The sequence below is a fragment of the Haemaphysalis longicornis genome, unplaced genomic scaffold (genome assembly GCF_048455015.1).
Source record: "Haemaphysalis longicornis isolate Haplotype H1 unplaced genomic scaffold, Haemaphysalis longicornis Haplotype H1 scaffold_4, whole genome shotgun sequence".
NCBI classification, from domain to species: domain Eukaryota; kingdom Metazoa; phylum Arthropoda; class Arachnida; order Ixodida; family Ixodidae; genus Haemaphysalis; species Haemaphysalis longicornis.
This window is the reverse complement of record NW_027526361.1, coordinates 122,379,198-122,402,350: the sequence shown is the minus strand read 5'-3', so window position 1 is coordinate 122,402,350 and position 23,153 is coordinate 122,379,198. Positions and strand designations below refer to the sequence as shown.

General features: G+C 44.5%; 1 protein-coding gene across 1 annotated transcript; it reads left to right on the top strand.

Moving 5' to 3' along the window:
- The first annotated feature begins 8,905 nt into the window (after positions 1-8,905).
- Positions 8,906-22,406, top strand: LOC144180549 (venom serine carboxypeptidase-like). Its single transcript, XM_077708877.1, has 5 exons — positions 8,906-9,094; positions 11,839-11,894; positions 13,653-13,825; positions 17,955-18,288; positions 21,169-22,406. The coding sequence occupies exons 1-5, from the start codon at positions 9,033-9,035 to the stop codon at positions 21,963-21,965; spliced, it is 1,422 nt and encodes a 473-aa protein (XP_077565003.1). The 5' UTR covers positions 8,906-9,032; the 3' UTR covers positions 21,966-22,406.
- Positions 22,407-23,153: the final 747 nt, after the last annotated feature.

The following is a 23,153-nucleotide window of genomic DNA, read 5'->3' as shown; positions in this document are numbered from 1 at the left end:
AAATTGGGAGGAATAGGTTTCCCGTAATGAGCAATGTCGATACATACCCGAGGATACCAGCAACCTTTCATTAGTATGCTCGCTGAATTTGGTTTTTTCAAAAGGATAAGAAAACAGTACTTGCAATTCGTTCTCAAGAAGGCTACAATAAAAAACACGTCGAAAAGATTTTGGCACGAAGTGTTCCCGGCACAATGCAAACGTGACGTCCTAATTGGTTGCCCACAAGCAGAAAAAAGGATGACAGATTGAATTTAACCTCCATCGCATTTATCATGGCAGGAAGGGCAAGGGAAAAGACAAATGCATGAGACTGTCGGGGAAGCGAGAAAACTGTTACGGGCAATACGACTGAAGCCTAGTGTTTTCAACGTCAACCCCATTGAACCCAGCCTATACACAACAATATTGTTTCAGCTATTCATTTAGACAGCCTCATATTATTGCATAATACAATGCTCCCATAGTTTTCAGTTCTACAAAGATCCTCGTCATCCTTCCAAAACAAACACCGGTTTTGAGTTGCTTGACCGACACATGAAAGATTCTAAAACTATAAAAGATTGTAAAATGATTTTTACCAAAAAAACAGCGGCAGTCAATTTCTCGACCAACACACGAAAAATTCTTGTGAGTTGTTCTGATAAAACAGCTGGGTACAATTTCTTAAACAACGCATGATCTTTTTTAGATGCGACGCATCTCTTGCTCTGAGGCATGTCCCCCCTGCGTCGGCGTCAGCGTCGGCGGCGTCCGCACGCCACCTGCGCAGGCGCGACTCTCCTCCGCTCTTCTCTCCGACAGCTGTACGCAACACTCTCACTCCGTCGCATTATCATAAACAACAGCTGCGTGCGCGCGCTTCGCTCGCTTCGCTCCCCTCCCGCCGCGCAAGTGCGCGCATGCGCGACTCTCCTGCGCTGTCTCCTATCCTTCAGGCGCTGTGAATATAAAGCGGGTAGCGCGCTGCGGCGCTTCAGTCAGCGCTCGCTCTCGTTCGACTTCGCGTCACAACACGTTTCACCCGATTTAGAGAATCAACCCAACGGAAACACCAATTTAACCCCCCGATGCCTCGCATCACACAAGGGTTCCCTCGCGGGAAGATGGGCGTAATTTTTTTACAACATGCTCACCTGGTGGTGTACAGCTGGTGTGGCTACCGCTGCATCTCAACATTGCAGTGGTAACATCGACAAACCTACCAGCATTAAACACTGGAGTTCTCAGAGCAGTCAATGCAGTGAATACTTCCTGATGGTGGAGCACCGCAGCTATACAAAAAGTGAGAAGGGAAGAGCTGTTCTTAAGCTTCAACGTGTGCCATCCCAAAGTGACAAACCTTGGCAGTAAATACTAAAGCACCCAGTTCCGCTGCCTATTTAACATAGCGTGTCTTCTCGCAAGCGCTATGTATAGACACGGACCTTCACCGTCCTGTGGCAAAGCTAGAATCAAATTTTGACCTTGCTTTCTCAAGGAATAATTTCTCTTTATTAAGCAATAGCTGTCGTGATACAAACTATCGATGTGAAGTGGTGTTTTATCATGTTAGCAACATGGCGCTTTTCGAAGACGGGCAAAAATCTGTTAGCGACGATGAATAGAAATTAACACTTTGTATTGCACCCGGCGTGTTTCAAAGTACACTGCCCAAAGCTGTTGCTCCTGCATATTATACACCAGATCCCAAACGCCGAAGCATGGCGCTCACCTTTCGGTTGACCTGAATTACAGTATTTTTTAAATCATTAACCTAAGTCACCCTGACAATGTATGGGTTCGAACTTCATAGGCCTGCTAGAACTGAATGTTCACATTCCTGCCAGTTCCATACGAAAGAACGCGAGGGAAACTTGAACGCTGAATGCCAAAAATTACGTTATTCGCGGCAGCGGTGTCTCATTGGCTAAGGCGTAGGGCTGCTGAGTTGAAGGACACGTCTTCGACCCCGGTGGCACTGGCTGCTTTTCTGATGGAGGCGAAAAGCGAAAACGCACGTGAGTCAATATTTTACCTAATATCGAAGAGCCCAGGTGGTCAAAATTATTCCGGGGCTCTCCACTAGGGATCCCCTTGTAGCCCTGTTGTAGCTTCGGCACGATAAACGTCACTATCAATGAAACAATGAATAATTTAATCAATGAATCAATTATTGTGTCAACCAAGTATTAAGCCAAAACTTGAATTTTTATGTGGTCCACAAAGCGGCTGCGGTAACTATATGATGACTGCTCTACAATATGCGATGAACAAAAATTTTTATTTTCCCAACCAAAAAGGTGAAGTATCGGATTCCGAGCTAACTATCCAAAATACCTTCCCAAACTTCAGACTTATTTTGCAGGACATCACCACGCATATGTCTATTTTGAATACACGAAAGCTGCACCGGAACCAAAAACGTGTTGTATAGAATCTACTATTGTACCTTTCACTGCCTCAAAAATAGGGCTTTTGTGCTCAGGGGGCACGGCGACATTGTCACTCTAGAAAAACAAAGTCACATGCAATTTATGAAAATGACGCCATTGTTAATTGAATGTACCCATCAAAAACCCCTTTTTCGGTAACCTGATGTTAGTCATAAATAGAAAAAAGTAGGCCACCATGATCAGGCGTACACAGACTTTTAGAAAGCACAGACTGCACCAATGAATGTCAACGAACCGCTGCACAGCTGCGAGGGGTATATTTTCTCTGTGCAATGCAGACTGTCACGCTACTACGATAAGAGATGCGGTACACAAACTGATAAGTGAGGCATGTTTTCCAGCGATAAAAAGACGCAAACACCAGGGAAGAATGTGGACAGGACAGCTGGTGTTCGCGTCTCTTTCGTACTCGGAAGGATGCCTCAGTTATCCCTGTACCAAATTGCCCCAGTTTCTGCACTAGTTACCGTACTCAATTTGGTTTGTATTTTTTTGTCTTTGTTCTCCTTAGCACATTTTTAGTGCACACGTCGATCAAGACAGAAACGCTCCACCGATTGCATTACGCACACACTTCTTCTTTTTAGATTTTTTGCGCATTTCTTGGAAGCAGAAGTTTAAAAATTGTAGTGGAGAAATTTTTGTCTCCCCCACACATTTATACTTCGTATTATAATAATAAAATCAGAATATATACTGATTCTGTAATTGAATCGTGCTTTTCATGGAATGTGCCCCACGTGAATTTTCTCAACCAATACTGCGATGTATGAACGCTGCAGCAAGAAATATAACAAGGAAAAATTGTTTACATACCATTGCTGTAGTTCACCTGGATGAATCACCTTCGGTGAGCCTTATACACCAGAACCCGCGACGGCCGCTGTTTTTTAGAAGCATGCTTGTATTAGCTATGAGTGTTGCCCCACCTTGACCATTTCATCGGATTTCAAAAGAATGCGGGGCATAGTGGACATTCTGTTCTAAAGGATAGCAGTTGACACACGCGCCCAGCGCGCTGTCCGCAAGCCGCGCTGTTCTACGTTGAGCGCAACTCCTTTTGCCTGTTCTAACAAGCTTCAACTTACCTTTAGCAATGAGAAAACCGCCTCTAAAAACAGGACATTGAGCGTACTTGTGTTATTAAACAAGACTAATAATAAATCAAAGCTCGTTTACATGCCTTGCGGGGCCTGCTCGTGTATGGTTCGCGTTCCACGATGTAGGCGGAAAGCAAAAATGCGTATGTGTTCGAGATTCCGGCGCACCTTAAAGATCCCCAGGTGGTCAAAATTAATCCTGAGCTCTCCGCTACGGCGAGCCCCATTGCCTATGTAGCGCTGGCGCGTTAAAAGCCCTAATAATCAGCAATCAATCATCAAATATGGATGGTGCAAAGCAGTATATTGAAGACAAGTTCGGCTAAATCTGTTTCACGGTGGCTTTATGTTGAGGCCAGAGACGATTCAGGGAGGCGGCTGCGTGATATATTGAACAAAGCTGCTACATAATGTATCGGTGCTACATAATTTATGCTGCAACTACTGGCGTTATTTGACAAAGTCAAAAGCAAGAATGATCGATGGCACCAAATATACAACATTGAAATACTTCGTTCTGGCAATCTCCGCGCAGTTCTTTGTCTGGATCCTTAAGATCACTGCAACCGATGCTTTTTTTTTCGACGTATTACATATATGTCGCGCGAAGACTTCAGAACTTGTACAAGCAAGAAATCCGTCACACACACTGCTAACCATAAATAAAAAGAAGAAAGAAGCAATAAAATATTTTTCCTACATCTCTTACACGTCTTAGAAAAACCTCACTAAATTCTCCACAGTTGATGTGCGATTTTTTATTTTAATTAGCGTTTTGAACAAATGAAAGGTGTCATTTTTTCCCTGTACTTTTACATGAAGCAAAACTGATAGAAACCTCATTTAGCCCATACACGAGAAAAACAACCGCGTGTAATAAAGTTAGTTAACCAGTTTTATGTTTCACGCAAAAATAACGGGGCGTATCAAAGCCACGCTGCCCTCCTCTCGAAGTTTATAATTTAGAATTTCTCTATCGGAAACACTACCAAGCAAAACTGAAATGTAGGCTTGTTCGGAAAGCATGTCTTACGGCAAAAAAAGCGCGCAAACGGACGGGACGAAACAAATCTGCACACGATGTTCACCTCGCCAGTGAAAAAAAAACGTCTACGGCACCCGCGCGCACTCTCAATCCCCGCGCAGTACGGATCTTCCTGGCGGGTTGTCTCGCCAAGATGAGGTCCTGCTCAGATGTATTCACCTGGGAGTCGCCCTCACGCCGGCTGTGACGAAGTCCTGGCCACCTCAATACCATGCCCCGTTCAACAAAGCGCTAAGGTTTATCTATCACGCATACGGGAGGCCAGTTTCTATCACGGAATGATACAACAGGTCCGAGCTCTCAACGCTTGAATCACGCCGAAAAGTACACCGCCTTAAAACTCTGTTCAACATTGTCAATAGGCACACTAGACTAAACTATCATGACTATGTACAATGTAACACAGCGCGCGAGACACGATGGAAGCATGATAAGACACTTCTTGTTCCTCGTAGTAAAACTAACTCCCACCGTTTATTTTTTTTTCCAAGGACGATAAGGAACTGGAACGTTCTTTTGTACGACGTGGTAAATGCGTCATCCTCGGATTTTTTTTGGCCACGCTCCGCTTTAATTCTTGAACACAGAACTAAATCTGCATGTCTTATCTGAAACCCGACAACTGCTGAACTCTGGCTTCGTACATCTGAGTGTCGTTGAACCATTCAATAATATGAATTTATAAGTGTGGGCTGTTGCCCTGTGCTGTTTTTTCTACGCCTGGATTTCCCCTGATCATGTATTTACAACTAGTGCTACGCCTGTCGTAAACTTTTTTTCCGGTGTGTACTTTGTCATTTACATGCCCAATCATACTGTTGCGAACTTGTTCCTCGCACATTAAAGAATTCAGTTATATTTGTTTTTTTTTGTCGCTGTTCTTTGAATATTCTGCATATTTGTGTTATATGTCTAATTTATCCCTTGGGCCTCTTCTGTGCTCGCAGTTTTCAAAATGTATTGTTTCAGTGCTTTGTACACTCCTGCCTTGGCAGCGAAAAGGCTGCGAGCAGTATTGATCAAATAAAAATAAATAAAGTGCAGAGCTTACATAAGATGATCAGGAGAGCTAAAATTCCCCATGTTCATACCATTCCTTCTTGGGTCTTGCTCGTATCTGATTTTGCTCGTGTGGCACATCGCCTTTTTTTTTGTATCTTGCTTTTCAGTATGAGTGCTCTGATGGGAAGCCTTTGCGATGCGCAGGGGATCATTATTTTTTCGTAGTTGTTTTTATGTTTTCGGCGTCTTTGCACATTATACTTCTACATGCTGTGGCTGCCAGTAAGAAAAAATCGGCGACACAGAGTAAACACATCCACCAAAAAATCCGAAGCTCCTTTGAGGAGCATGCGACGGCTCCTGAACGTAAACAACACGCGCGAAACATCGCGCATCTGCCTGGTGCGAAGTTTGATTTTAGTGGACGAATGAGGTAAAAAAAACACTATTAGGGCTATATTATAATTTTGTACAGGATAAGATTGTTAGCTAACAAGCTAAAAAATCCAAGCAAGGGTATTTTTGTGTTGCACGCAAAACTGCACTTTCAGTTTGGGTTTCCTAGGCGCCGAGTGGGTTTACATTTTTTATATATCTTTTGAAAAAAACTCTGCGGGAAGGAACTATTTTAAGCAAAACAGTGTCCAATTAATTCCACATCTAACAAAAGGGAACAAAAGAAATTGACATTTTGAAAAACTTTTGCGATTTTGACTTGGCGTCAGGCGACAAATCAAATTAAACAGTACTCCTTTCTTTGCAGAAGCTGTTTCCTTTACCTGCGTCTTCGACACACAGCCCACTAGCCACAAGGGCTGTTGTCGAATATAATCATTGTGACTGCGGTCGCAGAATCGTGTGTTTCGGAATAATTAAAGTGAGGGATTTTAATCTTCTTAATATAAACTCTCAGAATTTCTGGAATGTTTCTTTTTCGGAGACCGACTAAAGGCTGAAAAATTGCAAACGGAAATATTATTAATAAAACGTTAGAGTACGGCCCGACAATATACACTTTGGCTAATTGAGGGCTACATTCTTTTGCTCAAATTGAGAAGTTTCCATTGAACTTGCAAAGCACGAAGAAACCTTATATTTTGGATAGTGTGAAGAAAACTTTTTTGGCAGTGTAGCGAAAGTTTCGCCATCGAAAAGCGGAATCTACTCGATTGCCGAAATCTTGTGCTTCCTTAAAGGAGCCATAAAGAGAAAATGCAAGTTGGTTTTATTAGAAAGATTTCGTGTTTTATAGTGCCCCCAGCGCTTGTCCGGATACAAACGATGCTTTATTCACTGAGAAATTAAACAATTTAAGTTAAAATTTTGATTTTCCCGCTAAATCGTTTGTCTTCGGGGTCTGCAATGACATCACAGGAACCGACCGCTCTGCAGCCTAGAATTCCTTCATTCACACATCCGCCGTACAGGGTAGAGACATGTATACGCTGGCGCCGCCATTTTCGGTTGCTCGCTCGCCGCCGAAGCAAGTCATTGTGTCAAAACCGCGCTAAAATTATCGCCGCAACGCGGTTTACTGAAGACGTTTGAATCATATTGTCTGTTTCGCGTTGCTAGGTCTCGTGGGAAACTAAAAGAATAACGCGTTGAGCCCGTTGGCCCAATTCCGGCGGCACGGGATCGTTCAAAGTTTGTCTCCGCCCTGTACAGCGGTGTTGGTTTGTTCCCGCGTTTCTTTACGTTACCCGAACCTAGATGGCGCCACCATACCGTGGCAAGCGTTTGGTTTGTTTTTGCCCGCACTTAAACTTGGCTGGTTTTTGTTCTGGGAGGAAATATTCGTTCCCTGAAACAGTGCTCGCTCGACAAATGGGGTCACGTAAGACACCGTTGCTTGCGTCAATCGGCCAGTGTCGTCTGAGACAACCCCAAGCCCCGTAGTGCTGTGCAGCTAAACCAAGCATGCTGTGCGCAGTACGAACAGCAGAACGCATCAGTACTTCTATGTTTACATGTGCTTTCGTAACTTCCACTGTCTGTCCCATCATTCTTATTGCTTTGTAAAGAATGTGCCCTAAATATAAGCGCAAATCGCTCGTTCGTCTAGTTTGTAAGCTCTACCTAATTTGCGTCTGCTTCTGCCAGCCTCCGCCAATCGCAGAGCTTAGCTCATGTGACATCATAGGTTCTGTTGCGGGAAATGAGCTGGTGGGTCGCATGACCATTCCCGTTTTTCCTAATTAAGTAGCTAATTTGAGCGAAGTTTACGTTAAAAGTGGTGTCAGTATGATTCTAACGAGACAATCTTTTGAATGAACCAAACTTGTATTTTCTCTTCATGGCTCCTTTAAATACCGATGCGAAACTACGGTGCTCACTATCCCGTTGCGTCAACATCAAAACGATACGCTTCTCTTTCGAACCCGTACTGTTTAAATTTTATCTTCTTCCTCAAGTCAGAGTTGCTCGTTAAGGTTCTTTCTTCATGTCATTCAGGCCCGTCGTTTCAGATGTCGACATCTTAAAAGAAATAACTAAAAATAAAGAATCTCAAGCTACAGTGTCTGTACCTTAATAAAAAATAACCACCGGCTGCACCGTCAAGACCGAATCCAATTAGATAATAAATTTTTCTTTCCTAAACTTAGTTCGCTAAAATGTTTACGGACAAAACAAAATACATTAAAAACGCGTTTGCTTGCTTGCACGTAATACGAAAAGTCTCTCAAGTGGCACCTTTTTGTTAATTTTCATGAGGCCAAAACTGTATTTTTAGTATCCTCATTATTTCTCGTTTACCGGCCACATTGGAGCTTGCGTAGCCTAAATTAAGGCCAAACGTTTTTCTTCTTGCAGTCGAACTACGGCGTGCAGGTGAGCAAACCTACGTGGAACTTTTATTAGTACCGTGCAGGGTTGTACACAAAGTTCACTGCGTGTAGGAGAAATGATAACCTTGGAGGAATTCGGAAACCTCGTCTTGTGCGAAACCCATTTCACTTCATCAATTTTCTTCCGTCACTTTTCATTTTTTTGGTGGATATCTTTATTCCTCCTATTTTTCAACAAGGTCAATGCATGATGTCAAAAAGTATTAACTCTAAGGAAAAACCGACCCCTGTCACGCTTAGAATTGCAGGCTGTTTTTCTACCCCAGACAGCTCTATCACAGTCATCAGACATCCTGATGGGGTCGAATGATTGAGTGCTAAGGGAGCGCAGTTCTCCTGGCAGCATTTTGTTAGTGACATCAATTTTCTCAGCCTTGACATGGCACTACATGGCAGGACCTCTGTACCGCAAAAGCAGCAATCAAGGGAACACTGAGTCCGCGCTTCAATAAACTGCATAAGAGGAGGGCGTGAGTGTGCATAGCTTCTACGCTGTAGTTACGTCCGCGCACTGAAGAAAAGTGGCACGCATTCGCTTCTGGAATACTCCCACTGCAGCCGTTAAAAACGAATCGTAATTGATTTGGCAGGGTTTGTCAACATGCAATCCACCGCAGCCATTCTTCTTTATGGAAGTGTCTTGTTTGGACTCCTAGCTAACGGGTGAGGCAAAATTTCGTTTTTTGTTTGGCTTAGAGATCAGGGTCTGTTGTAAAAAAAACCTAACACTTCGTGAAAAAAAAAGCCCTGTTCAGGCTGGTTACGGTCTTTCTCCTTGTATGCACAGCCTTGTCTTCAAACAACCAAGTGACCGCTACATAAGCTGCAAGACTTCCACATACTCACGGCATTCTGTGGACATGACGTCGCTGAGCATCATTTCGCGCTAAGTTCGTATGGCCTGCCATGCGGGTGCGCAACTCAGTACGTCGGACGAACGCTAAACCTTCTCAGTACTCTATGGCCATAGTGCCGTATATTTGAACTATTTCATCGGTTTAGAAAACCTGATGACGGCAATTGCAGACCGGCGTTTCACAGTGAGTCGGTAAATTGATCGAATACCGGGGGAGAAAGTGCGAGTAAAACTTCTTGAAGGAGCACCCCTGCAGGCTGCAGCCATTAGTCTGGATGGCCATTCGCCGGCCTGATAACTACCGCTCCCTCAATCTAATGTTCATGAGGTTCATTTCGATTAGCGAACAGCAGGTGCATTCGTGTTATTTCAGAGTATAGCTTGGCTTGTGCCAGCAAGTATTTGGGGCTGCGGCAGCGAAAAGGGTCTGTAACTGAGTCTGCAACGTTCCGGTTTATTTGATGTAAGTTCAGTGGTGCAGGTTATATTCTAGGTTCAGATGAATCCTCCGTGGCCTGCTCGACGAAGCATTGGCATGGACGTGTGCCTGCTCCTCTTGTTCCAGAAAAGAGTGGCCCGCCTAACACTCCACCTCTATTTTTCTGCATGCTGCCTTGATTCATTGCGTGCGCTTTGTCATCTCAGCCGCCCATCCCAATTTGACGGTCTTGCATATTTGCTGGTGGCCTGTATAAAGCAGTCACCGTTTGCGTGAGAGCTCAAGCTACGGCTTGTTGTGCCCCTTGCGTGGAGTGACGTGACCGGGAGTACCGACCAAGCCGTCCATCTTCGCGCTCACCACTCCTGCTGAGGAATTTCTGTGAAATATAAGGCGGCGTTAGTATCGACCATTCTTAGTGAGAACACATTGGTTTTGTTCAGAGTTAATATTCTTGCTTTTCACCCAACATTACGGTGTACAGGGTGGATGAACATCTGCTGCTGCCACTCTTCCGCCATTTTTTGTGTAGTAGTGCTTAATCATGTTTATTTATTTAAATATTTTTTTTTCTTCTTGGTGCAAAGTGAATCTTTGAGCTAAACTGTGGACACATTCTTTGCTCTATCGCTTTCTTACGCAGCTTAACATACAAGAGCCTAACGGCGGGCATACCCATCGAAATCCCAAGCGCTTGTAGCCTCGACATTATCATGATGATGCTAAGTCTGTTGGTTTTCTTGCTAGTACCGCGCGTACAACTAAGTAGAATATTCGTGAGAGTACGACAGCGTGGGCGAGACGCACGCTACCTATCTCTTTTGGGCAGTAGTGTCGTTTTGTTGCTCTGCTGTAATTGAAAACAACTGCTTGGAACTTTTTACGGTGCCTACTCAATTGCCCGAAGAACACTTGGGCAAAATTTGCGAGCCGCTGTATTTCGGAATCTTTTGTGTACATGGAGCGAAAATGTCAGCTCTGCGAACGGTAAAAAGGGAAATAAAAAGGACAGTGCCCTATACAGAAAACGCCGTACAGGGGGCATGTCAAATAAACAGCTGGTAATAGTGGAAGTGACACTCCAGCAGGCACTGCTATGGTGCCAAATAACGCATACCGCGTATATAGTTGTCTTAAAGAACAAATGGCACACAAAACGTCTCCAAAACATACAAAATGAAAGACAATAGTTATCAATGCAAAAACGCCGCGACGTCATTAGTGGCATCCGCGACATGCTCTTGTGGCCTGCAAGTAACGTTGGCAGCCGTTCTTTAAAAGTTCTGAGAATGATGTAGATAAACAAGATATTTTAAATGCACATATTCTTTACATATTGTACAGCGTAGACATGTTCCAGAGGCCGAAGCTCCCGCTCCTATTTTGGCTAGCAGCCTTTACGGTGCGACCTTTTGCTACCACTACACAACACCGGCTGTACAACCTGTACAACAAGGTGACGGGCAACACACGTCTGTATTCTTCGAACCTCTGGCCTTCACCTCCTTCTTAATGCAGACCACTTTTATGGCCCTGTGTGGGCGCCTGACATGAGGCCGCGCGTGATGCAGGCTTTTATGCACCCTGGGGTACATGGTGGTTCAAAACCACTTCCTTGGCGTATCCCTCTCGCCCACGTTTGCATAAAGCTGCATTATAAGTCTCCCCGTCCAATACCAGTCTTTCTAGTGGAACTTGCTCCCATTTGGGACTATCTCCACGCCATTGCATTGACAGTGACTTGTTCGGTGACGCTTGGAATTTACAGACACAACTGTACGCTTAATTGGTTTACGTCGCGTGTCACACCGTACCAGCGTACGGTTGTTGTTTTCTACTTTCAAAAATATATTTGGCAATGCTCACTTAGCTCCCCAATTTTTGTGTGCTTCAAAACTTCTAACACTGACGAATCAAAGCACACTGCTCTAAGATGCGCTGGGGAAGATTAAAACGAACTCTTTTTCCTGATCAACCAGGACCACCGAATAAACGCTTCGCACAAAGCACGGGGAAATAGACTAAAGCCTTCTTAATATGTCAACTACTTGTGAAAAACCGAGATATCTTCTGTGTCCATATTACAGTTAACTGCTTTCTCTCTCGTCGCAGGTTCCCGTTTCCAGAGGACGCAAGTCATCGTGGTAAACCCGGTCACAGAAGTGCAAGTGAGCTTAGTTGTTTAGACAGGGAATAAAATACATGAGCTAATGGTTTCGCATGAAAGCCAGGTATTGTGTTTGTTCGTCACTGTTGAAATAGAGCTCCCTTAAAGATATCGAGAAAAAGATTTGTGGAAAGGAGGATTACAATCGTCACTGTTTTTCCATTGTCATAACCATTTTTTTGTCGCTATAGTATGATTACTACAGTAAAATGGTTTATCCCATGGCCCTCACCTGCTCTCCTCATTCACTGTGTGAATCTACGACGGGAATTCTGTGCAAATTTACCCCTCATTTATGAATAAAGGCGTCACTGTTGTGCGCTTCTAGTTGTATATGGATAGCCAATCGGTTATAATTCCTACCCATTTGTCACTTCTTTTGACTTTTATATAGCCAGGCACATCCACTCTGTGCTCTTAGTTTTACAAATAATATATTTTGTAAGTGTGAGATGCTTGCCGTCAAATATCGTATCTGCAGCGTGACCGCATGGCACGGGTAGAAGTTTCGGACTGGTTCACTTTGGATTGCCTTTATCTCTACCACACTTCTGCGGACTCAGATTTCCTGCCACTGAACCCCTCGCAAGGGACTTGCAGTCGTCAAGCCTCGTGTCTTTGCCATAACGAAGACAATTTTCTGTGCCAAAACGGGGGCAACCCTCTGAGGCCGGAACCTTCTTCATAGTTTCCGTTTTCGTGTTTTACGCAACATCCTTTAAAGTTTTTCGCTTCCTCTCTCTCTCTCTCTCTCTCTCTCTCTCTCTCTCTCTCTCTCTCTCTCTCTCTCTCTCTCTCCATATATATATATATATATATATATATATATATATATATATATATATATATATATGTGTGTGTGTGTGTGTGTGTGTGTGTGTGTGTGAGTGTGTGTGTAGCGAATCAGAATATGAAATGAGGGGCTCGTTGAAAGAAGACACCTCGGAAAGCAAAGGGGAGGATGTGGTACGTCATTAAAACAGCTAAGGCTACCACATACCTACCACATCCTCCCCTTTGCTTTCCGAGGTTTTCTTGACTGCCAACCCTTATTTTCGTCTTATTTCAACGAGCCCCTCATTTCCTATTCTGATTCGCTACATGCACAGAGAGGGCCTCTGTTCCGGCAGTCTATGTGCCATAGGGAGCTTAAGAGGGTTCAACGCTGTCGACCACTCTCGACATGTCGTAGACACTCGAGTCACGGCCCGGGGGTTAACAAGAAGGTCCCCTCCATCCCGAGTAGTCCGAGTGGCGCTGGCTACCACCCCCAAGCGCAGGAAACAAAAATACCTTAACATAAATACCCCAGAAAGTGGAGGGGAAAATAGCCCCGCTGGTAACGTAGTGGTCATCGCACCAGACCGGTATTCTGGTGGTCGTGGGTTCGGATCTCACCCGGCGGGCATTTTTTATCCACTTTCTTTCTTTCTTTCCAAATTCTTTATCTGTTTCAATGAGCTACCACATCCTCCCCTTTGCTTTCCCAGGTTTTCTTGACTGCCAACCCTTATTTCTATATATATATATATATATATATATATATATATATATATATATATATATATATATATATATATATATTTATTCTCGTGACCGCATAGCAACCCCAGCATACCTACCTGCAATGAACACATTCGGTTGTCTTTAACTTTCAGATTCATAATTATTCAGATGGAACCTTATCTGTGCCATCGAAGCACTCCCAAGAGACCACAGCTTCCGGAATATTTCCGTAAATCACTGCTTGTTTTTGCAGGCCAGACGCTGTACCTGACGCAGCTTATTAATCAAGGCCGCCTAGACAAAGCTAAAAGCTTGTCCATGGTATCTGACATTCCTGCCGACGTACAAGTACCCAGCTACTCTGGATATATAACTGTAAACCCACAATACAACAGCAACCTCTTTTTCTGGTTTGTACCTTCACTGGTGAGTAGAAAAATGTAGATGCAACTTTGTATTTCGGGAGAAAACATTTATATCCGAGGAGTTCATCTTTGTATATATCAAGCCTTGCACAGATGCAACAATGATGCCTTTATGGCAAGGAAACAGGAACACCAAATTTTTCTCCTTTTCTACGAAGCCTAGCTTCTACAGCAGTCAGCTAAGCCCGAGGAGGGGTGTCGGCATTTATTAAAAGAAATATCCCGCCGGACTTTCACTCATCTTACGAAGCTCCCTTGAATAATTAGCTCATGCTTATGGCCGGGCAAGAAACTGGCCAGGTCCCACGCACGACCGGTGCTGTTTTAGTAGATTCAACAGCCCATGTTAGGCCAGATATGATGCATACTACAATCCTCGAATGTTCGAAGACGAATAAAAACTGCCTTGCACGACAGCAGCTGCTCGTTAAAGTGGAGCTTTTCCAAGGAAATCCACCACCACACTCAATGGGTGGGTGTATAAACAGCCCCCGTCATCGACTGTCGCAGTGCAACTTCCAACTATTCTGAGAATGTAAAATTTCCAGACAGAACTACCGACCTGTTTCTGTGCCTAAGGAGTGCGTCTTGGTTTCCGGTGACTCGTCAAGATCAAGGAAGTATATTAGCGCGCCGAGACCGCGGAGAGTTTTGGGGCACAGACATTAGTGGTGTGCTTCCTGTTTTAAAGTTCAAATAAGGAATGGTTGGTGATGTTCCCAGTTTTGCAGTTGCAGGTGAATACACAGGGGGAGTACACGGTAATGGTTGATTGATTTACTGGGTAATAGAATTATAAAGACGCGAATGTTTACGCCCCAAAGGGGGACGATAAGTTCCAGTACGCATTTGGTTAACTGGCATGCACGGAGTGTGAATATGCCTGGAGCTGTTACGTGAGGACTTAAATATACCAAACTCTAATGATTGAAATTTCGGCCGCGGTAAAACAGGGTGGCCAAGCCGTTCCTCGTTCAGCGAAATATATTAGAGTAAAAGATCGTTATTTCGACTTCAAATATTCGAGGTTATGCATAATTAGAATTTTACATATTGTTCCGGCAAAGTCTTGGTAGAATCCTATGTATCAAAAAGCCCGTTAATTCGAACGCGAAGAACCTCCGTCCAGGATAGTTCGAACTACGCGAAACCGCGCCAGCAGCTTGGGGCCTGGAGTGCGGCCAAAGAAACGGCCCCACCGCGTATACACGCGAGGCTGTGTCGCCCCGTAAAGGAGATAACAACCGAGAGAGAAGTCAAACAAGCTAAAAGCGATCGGTAACCCTATAGCGGACGTTTCGGAAGGAGTTGTTTTGGCGGACTACGTAGATGTGAACACGAGTTCAGGGTGTCAGGCGTGCTGGAAGATGGCATTCTCTCTGATGTCAGTAGCGTACAGCCTGTCGCTGCCAGTGACGACGAGGAGGTGGCGCACGCAGCACCACTGCGGCCATCGCTCGCAAGTAATGCCCGGATGGAATGCCACCCTTCACTGCTTCAGTTTCGCCGTACGTAAAAGAAAGCCTTCCACTAAATTAGCTCGTTAGAGAAAACATTACACCATCTTCCCGTAGGGGAACCCTGAGTAGTATGCGAAGCAGCCATGGGGTCTACTAAAGTACACATTAGTTCTCAGTTGGTCGTTTCCGTTGACGTTCAGCTTCGCGTGCCTTCGTTGTATCAGTAGCTTTTTCACGTAGTTTGGATGAGTGAAGGACATAAGGCGCGTTCGTAGTACATGCTCCCGTCTCGGTTTGTAGCGCAGAGGGAAGAGGGCCACGTACCTCCCGTTGCGGCCAGAGAGTCGTGGGATCGAAACCGGGCGCCGCCTATTTCTTTTTATAGTGGACTGCGCAGACGTCAGCCCAAACGCTCACGGGGCTGAAGAGACGCGCATGCGGAGTAGAATGCGGACAGCGGACAACGACCACGACAACGAGTGATGGAGGTACACAGCCCCAAGCATGAGATGCTTCGCATTTAAAAAAAGGTTCAAGCTTTTGCCTTCAAACGTAAACGCAAGGTTTTAGTGGCCGCCTTTTCCAAGTGTTCAATTACAGACATGCTTTACTGCTCATCTCTCGCGCTGTATGGCTTTTCTCCTTCACTTTTGCTAGTTTGAACTTTCATTATTTCGAACTCAAGTGCATTCCCTTGTAGTTCGAATAATCGAGCTTGTACGGTATAGGCAAGTGTCGACAATTTTCGTCTCCGTGAAAGCGGTACGACGTTTAAGCAGTTGATTGCACCTCTTCTTAAGAACAATGTGCTAAAATCACTGCTTGCGTCATTCAGCCTGAGGGTTTGTGGGATAATTGTTCAAGTGATTTGAAGTCGGCGTTGGGTTTAAGTAACTGTAGAGAGATCAGTTGTCTTAAGCATGTTCCGCGAGAATAAAAAACGTTGTTTGGTGAACGGAAGTTGCGGTCCAGCCCCATTTGCGGTATATAGTTGTTACTCATTTAGTTGAAGATACTGCAGTGAACAGCTAAAAGGAACAACAGACAACAGCAGCCGAACGCAACGTTTCACATCTTGTAAACCGGCGCTCTTCCCATAGAAACGGCTAGTGGGTCGGAATACTTCTTTACCGCAGAACTTAATCCAGAAATTTATCGTTTTCTTTCTTCTTGAAAACAGCAGCTTAAAGCAAAATTTTAAAGCCTAACACTTCTAAAAAAAGGTCCACGCAGAAGGCCCTGGACTCTCGCTGTAGCCACAAAGGTGGGCGACGTCTGCATGCTAGATTCCCCATTTGCACAAAATTCGGCAAATGTAGTTCCGTAAATGGAGGCCAAATGCACTTGCTGCAAGCCAAGACCAAAAATGCTAACCAGCCAGGATAGCTTGCTATTATTGGGTACATTCGAGTGCTACTCGTGCTCGGAAATCCAACACGTGCGGCAAGACTTGTTAAGGGGCTACTCGGGTACGCAATAACGTTCTCACAGCAACAATAACATGTGCACAACAGTAGACAATGCGTACATATTTTTATTCTTAAAGAGCAAGATATTTTTGTCGACTTGACTCACGGCTTATAATTTCCGCCACTAAATTGGTGGCGTGAGCTAAAATTGAAGAATAAAACCCAGTTACAAAATACCCCAGACACGCGAATAAGACGTTTTGTATGTCAAAAACTATTGAAGGAAGTACCGGCCACTTCCATTTCTGCAAACTCCCCTGCCGACGACATGGGCGCCTCATTAACAGCCAGATTTCTACTTGTAAAAAGTACAATCTTCTGCCGTTCCCCACCCTGGCCAGTAGGGCCATACTTGGTTGATGGCGTAGAAAAACACAGCAGCTGACCAACTGGACAAAGTCACCGTAGAAGCTTTTGCAAGGCACATCCTCAAGAATTAAAACTTGGATAACGAGCTGCTAAGTCTCTTTCACCTATTTCCTTGAAGTATAAAGTATAATCTTTGTGTGTAGAGAAGAGAAATGTTAAGCCACCGATAATCAAGCAAACAACACCTAAGCGGTTTTGGTACAAACCGATATACAGCGGCGTTACCAGATGTACAGCTGCATGCCTGGACACCAAGGCTAGCACACCTGACTCTCTTTTTTATCATATCTTTGGTTACGTTGAACAGCCCCACTTATTGGACATCTGCTAACGATTTATGCACACGACGTTAGCATGAAATGCCATGATAAACCTCTGAAGGGCAGGTTATCAAAAACAGCGGTATTCTGCGCACGCAGGTAGATACGGGTCCTGAAGAGCATTTCGAGCGTTGGCTTTTGTTTAACGTGGGTGCAGAGAGAGAGACTTGCCAAATGTTTAATGCAATCCCTGCAGAGTATCTCGGCTGATTAGCTTCCGGGTAGTCCAAAGAACCTAGCTACCATGTTCCTTTTCATGTTCTATCACTCATTTAGATTAAGAAGCGAATTCACACAGAGGAAAAAAGACCTGCGTTATCTCTTTATCAAACACCAGGCAAGCATACACTATAATGAAAAGTATTTGTTTAAATGATTTTTTCTATCGCGCTTTGCACTATATATGTCAACCACGGGGCGCCGTTCACCGTAGATAAAGACACTGCTTGAAACACAACCTAGTCATACGGACAGGGTGTTGCTTACTTATTTATGTCATGACATCCTTGCAGAGCAACCCCGAGAAAGCGCCCGTGGTACTCTGGCTGCAAGGTGGGCCGGGGACAACTTCACTGTTGGGTTTCTTTTCTGAGCACGGACCGTACCGAGTGTCGAAAGATGGCACCAGGGCAGAATTCCGCCAGCTGACATGGGCACAGCGCTACTCGATGCTCTACGTCGACCAGCCGGTGGGTGCTGGGTACAGCTTCACCGATAGCGACGCCGGCTACGCCCGCAACATGACCGACGTCGGTCGGGATATGCTCGAGTTCCTTCAGCAGTTCTTCACGCTTTTCGGCGAGTTGGCTGAGAACGAGTTCTACCTCTCTGGGGAATCGTACGCTGGTATGTTAGTTTGGACGTTCAGCTTACTACATGTACTGCTTGAAAGCTCAATATTGTCATAATGGCCATCTGCATACATCTTTCCGTATCCACTATTCGCATTGAACTGTCCTTTCGACACGATGATAATGATCGTGATTATAAGTGGCTTCTTTCTGATGCGACAGTTGAGCACAGCAGCATCACCACTAACTACGCCGCTCACCACGTTACCATTGTGGCTAAAGAGAAAGTGATCAATCTGAGTGAGCCTTTAGTATACCGCGTGACCAGTTTTTTAAATGCTTCTCGCTCCTTTTCCCGCTGCTTTTACCCAGCAATATTTTATTCTTAGCTTACTAATTTTACTGTTGTACCATTCATATTTCCATTCACATCGAGACCACGAGCTTCCTTAAAAGCTTCAACTAGCGGAATAATAAGTAGCATATATGGGTTTTTTCCCTGCAGTCTGTCTTGTTGTATCTCAAAGTCGCCAAAAGAAGCGTTAATACTACTACAATGCGCAGGTATTCTCACCATTGTATGGAAATTATTGATGCCTTCAGCATCCAGGCCTTCATTAGGTAGTTAGCGTTCATATCTGTCTGAACAATAGGCAATCACGTTTGTTTGCAGTTGTGAACTAGTTATAAGAGGTTCCACTAGTATACATAGGTTTTTTCTGGTTTGATCAACGTTCGAATTAACAGTGCAAGCTACTGTATGTTGTTCAGATTCGCCTCAGGTTAGATCACACACATATCATTCTGCACAGGCTCATTATCTAAGTGAAGAAGCATCGCAAAGTATTTTGTCAGGACGGATGGGTATGTGTGAGCTCGGTTTGACCCTTTGTAGGTAACAAATATGTCAAACCTAATGCTCCTGTACTGGACATCTTTAGGCTCACTTCGGTATGGATTAACGTGAAGTTGAATTCGACCCCTACTGCGCCACAAGTAGACAGGCTGCTTTTTAGTTACATTATGTAATCCGTGACATGCGCCTCAAGGAGGGTCGTATACAAAATTAGATGCCGCCTTGTATTCGCCTTGCGCATGCTTATACGCTTTATTATTACAACGCCCGCACTATGGAACACGCGTTCCTCAACGGGGGTGCGTAAAAATTGCCCAGCCACGGCCCCTAGGCAAACGAGTCACGTTTAAAAATTCGGGTTTTATTATTTAGGAAGCACGCGCAATGTACCTGCTTGCCGCAAATGGGAGGCTTAGGGGCCGTTTAGCTTATGGAGGCTATGTACACCGCATGTCTGCTTTTTGCAAAATGGGCCGTTTTTTATTGGCCTCAAAGCAGATGTTTAAGATTCCTGTCCGACGAAATGTAGTGATGTAAAGATTTAAATAGCGAGCGGCAAACAGAACTTTCCGTTTCAGTATTGTACGAAACCCACACTTCATAATAATTAGGAATTGTATATGTGCGTGTATGTCCAGATAGGATGACTTACCTAATACGCTCTTGGTGTTAATGTTGTGGCTAACAAATATGGGCATTTTATTTATGCTGAGTACAAGATGTGCTAAATATCGGCCACTGCTGCTCTACCCACGCGTGGTGAGAGTTGAGCGCTGGGCGATGCACTTATGCCATCGCTTTTTTGCTCCCAAAAAGTATTTTCACTGCTTTTCACGATGTTAGGTCCAAGCATGACAAGAGTGTGTGAAAAAAAGACGCCAACAAGAAATTTCGAAAGTCAACAAAGTTTATAAAAGAGGTGTCTTTCTTTAATGAAATGATTCGATCTATTGGAGGTGCATTTCTTGAAACTGGTTCAGCGCTATATTTCCCCGCTTCACCTAACGTAACGGACGATGTCAGCGGAAGACGAAAGAGAGTAAAAGATGCGGAGGTGATAGCTAGGGGTTGCATTCCGTTCACGTGCTTTTCCAAGAATACAACCCTTTATTATATGGATTGTAATACACAAGCGTACTTATGCCTAAACCTTATTCTAAATTGTCATCAAACCTAATTTACCAAAATAGAGCCAGTTGAGCTACGTGGAACTTTGATGAATCAAAGTAAAATGCCTTTTCCAACCATCTAAAGTTCAACTGCCCGAGAAGTATGTGCAGTCATGGAAAAATAAAACTTGATCCCAAAAATATGAACCAGACAAGACAAATAGCGCGATTTTTTTCAATGCAAATCACATTTACGTGTAACGTAATTACAGCAACAAAGTTGCAAATCTGTTGCCCCCGAACATACCAATAGCGCGCCATTATTGGACCTTTACGAAGACTATTTTTTTATTTTGAATGTTCAGTTTTTGTTTTTTCGTGTTCGCACTTTAATTTTTTATGGGTATACATAATAGACTTGGCATGAACTGCGATCACTTCATTCTCTACTCCTGGTTTAAAAACACAGAGAAAAAATGTTTTCGCAGGCTGCAAGCTTAATATCATTTAAAAGAGTCCGTACGACGAACTCCAGCTAAAGAAAGCATATTGTATATTTCATACGGGTGACATGTAACCCTCGGAGAACATATATATTCATGTTTCTGTTATTTATAGCTCGGCTTCAAAATTAAAGTTGAGCAAACTAAACTCTTAGAAAACCTTCAGAATCAGTACATGGCTTTACTTGACCTGTCGTACTTCAACCGCTAACAAATATCGTACTACAATGTGGAGACGCCGGGGTTAAAACGAAGTTACCCATTTCTTCTTTAAAACGAGCGGATAAGCTTGCAATCGCGTAGGTACCCACTATCCCTCAGGCGGGTTCACGTCAGCTATATTGCGAGCGCAGAGAGACCTTCCGTAAATGCGTTCGCCACGTCAAAATATCTTCAGAGTTCTCCTCTTTTTATAGATCTGCGTGCTCTATTTTGTGCTATTCCTTAGGGGAAAAATTACATTGCAGGTAAATACGTCCCTACGATCGGGGCCACGATACACGAGAACGCCGGCTCGATGCGAGTGAAGATCAACTTCCAAGGCATCGCTTACGGAAACGGCCTGACAGATCCCGTCAACATGCTAGGCTTCGGCGAATTTTTATACGGCATCGGGCTCATCGATCGCATCACCGCCGATTACATGACACGTGTTGCCGGTGTAGCCGTTGAGCACATTCGGTCAGGTCAAACAGGGTTGGCAACCCGCATTGTGGATGCTCTTATCGCTGGCATTGCCAGTAAAGACACGTTTTTCAAGAACGTCACAGGCTATGAGTACTGCTACAATTACTTGTATGACGTGGAGCCCTCTGATATCAGAGATTACAAGCAGTTTGTTATTAGACCTGAGGTGCGCCGTGCACTGCACGTTGGGCAGCGGGACTTCTCCACAAAACGCGACGTCGTTTACGAGCATTTTGTGGAGGACTTCGTGAGATCAGCCGTGCCGCAACTGACTGTGCTTCTAGAAAAGGGTTATCGGGTCCTCGTGTATAGTGGTCCCCTTGACGTTTGTGTCCCTACGACACAGACCGAGCAGTTTCTCTCTCGAATGTCCTGGTCGCGGGCTGACCGCTGGGCGCATGCCCCCCAGAAAATTTGGCGCAGTGTAGACGGGAAAAAGTTGCTCGGCTACAAGAAGACCGTAGACAACCTTAGCTTCGTGGTGGTCCGCAACAGTGGCCACATGGTGCCTTACGACCAGCCGGAGGCAATGCTGGAACTACTCACAGCTTTTATCGACAGGACCACGCCGTTTTAAGCACACTTTATGTTTCCTGTTTCTGTGCCGCAATGACGCAACAGAAAACAGACGAGTTACAGTTTTTTTTTTCAGTTGTTGGCGTCCTTCATAATTTATTATTCTTGGTGCAGTTAGAGTAAGAGAGAACCCAGAAGAAGTGAAAATTGCTCTACGCCACCACACTATAATAGGGCTCAGCTTTGCCTTCAATCTCCGCACAATCTGGCACTTGCGTTCACATCAGCTGTGAACTTGCGTCTCCCCTGCCCCTCCACCCCCGGCTTCCCCCATCTATTTCGCTATCCCGGGTTTCACGCAGAATTATTCCTTCTCAAATATGAACTTTTATTCAGTAACGCCTTACCAGGATGCGCAGTAACGCATCCTTGTAATGAAAATAAAACTTTTTTGTTAGCTCGAGTATATATGGCGTTAGGTATTGAAATATACTAACGAGGTGAGCGGTCAGCCACATGAGTAATAAAACTTTTCGTCTTTGCAATCTGTTCTATTGTGGCGTCTGTGTCAGTTTGCCGGTGCCTTCATCGCAGGATAACGAAAGCTCACTGTGCCCAATACTGACGAAAAAGAGCAGCGGACAACAAGGAAATTTAAATTAAAAAAACGCACAAGGCATTTCGGCTTTCCAGTTTGTGCTCTGGTAATAATATATTGTATCAACGGACAACTGCATTTCAAGTTTCACAAAGTAAAATTAACGTCGTCTTAATACACATAAAGTGCGGACTAAATGCAAAATACCGCGTTTCAAATATGAACGCGATTTGACGCGAACGGTCCGTGAAGACTGGCGTTTTCGAAACCGAAACTGAAAAAAAGGCAGCGATTACCTGCAGCCGGACGTGACGTAGGTTTTGTAATGGAAGCGGCCTCGCAAGCACCGGTCATGGCCGTTCACTACAGCATCCGAATGCGCGGTGTACCGCCGTGTTTTCCATTGTGATTTCGATGGAAGGGCTTCCACTAACGCTTGCCCAGGCTAATGGACTTAATGGCAATTCTGACGTCGCATTGCTATTAATCCACATGAAGCAAACCGGCAGCAAATCCTTGGCATTGATAGTAAACACGCGGATGCATATTTGCAAAGCTACTTCCTCGAACGATATCGAAAAGTATTTTTGGTTAGACAACCACTCGGCTCTCGTATCGCTCGTTTAGAAGGAAAAAAACCGCGCGCGGGCG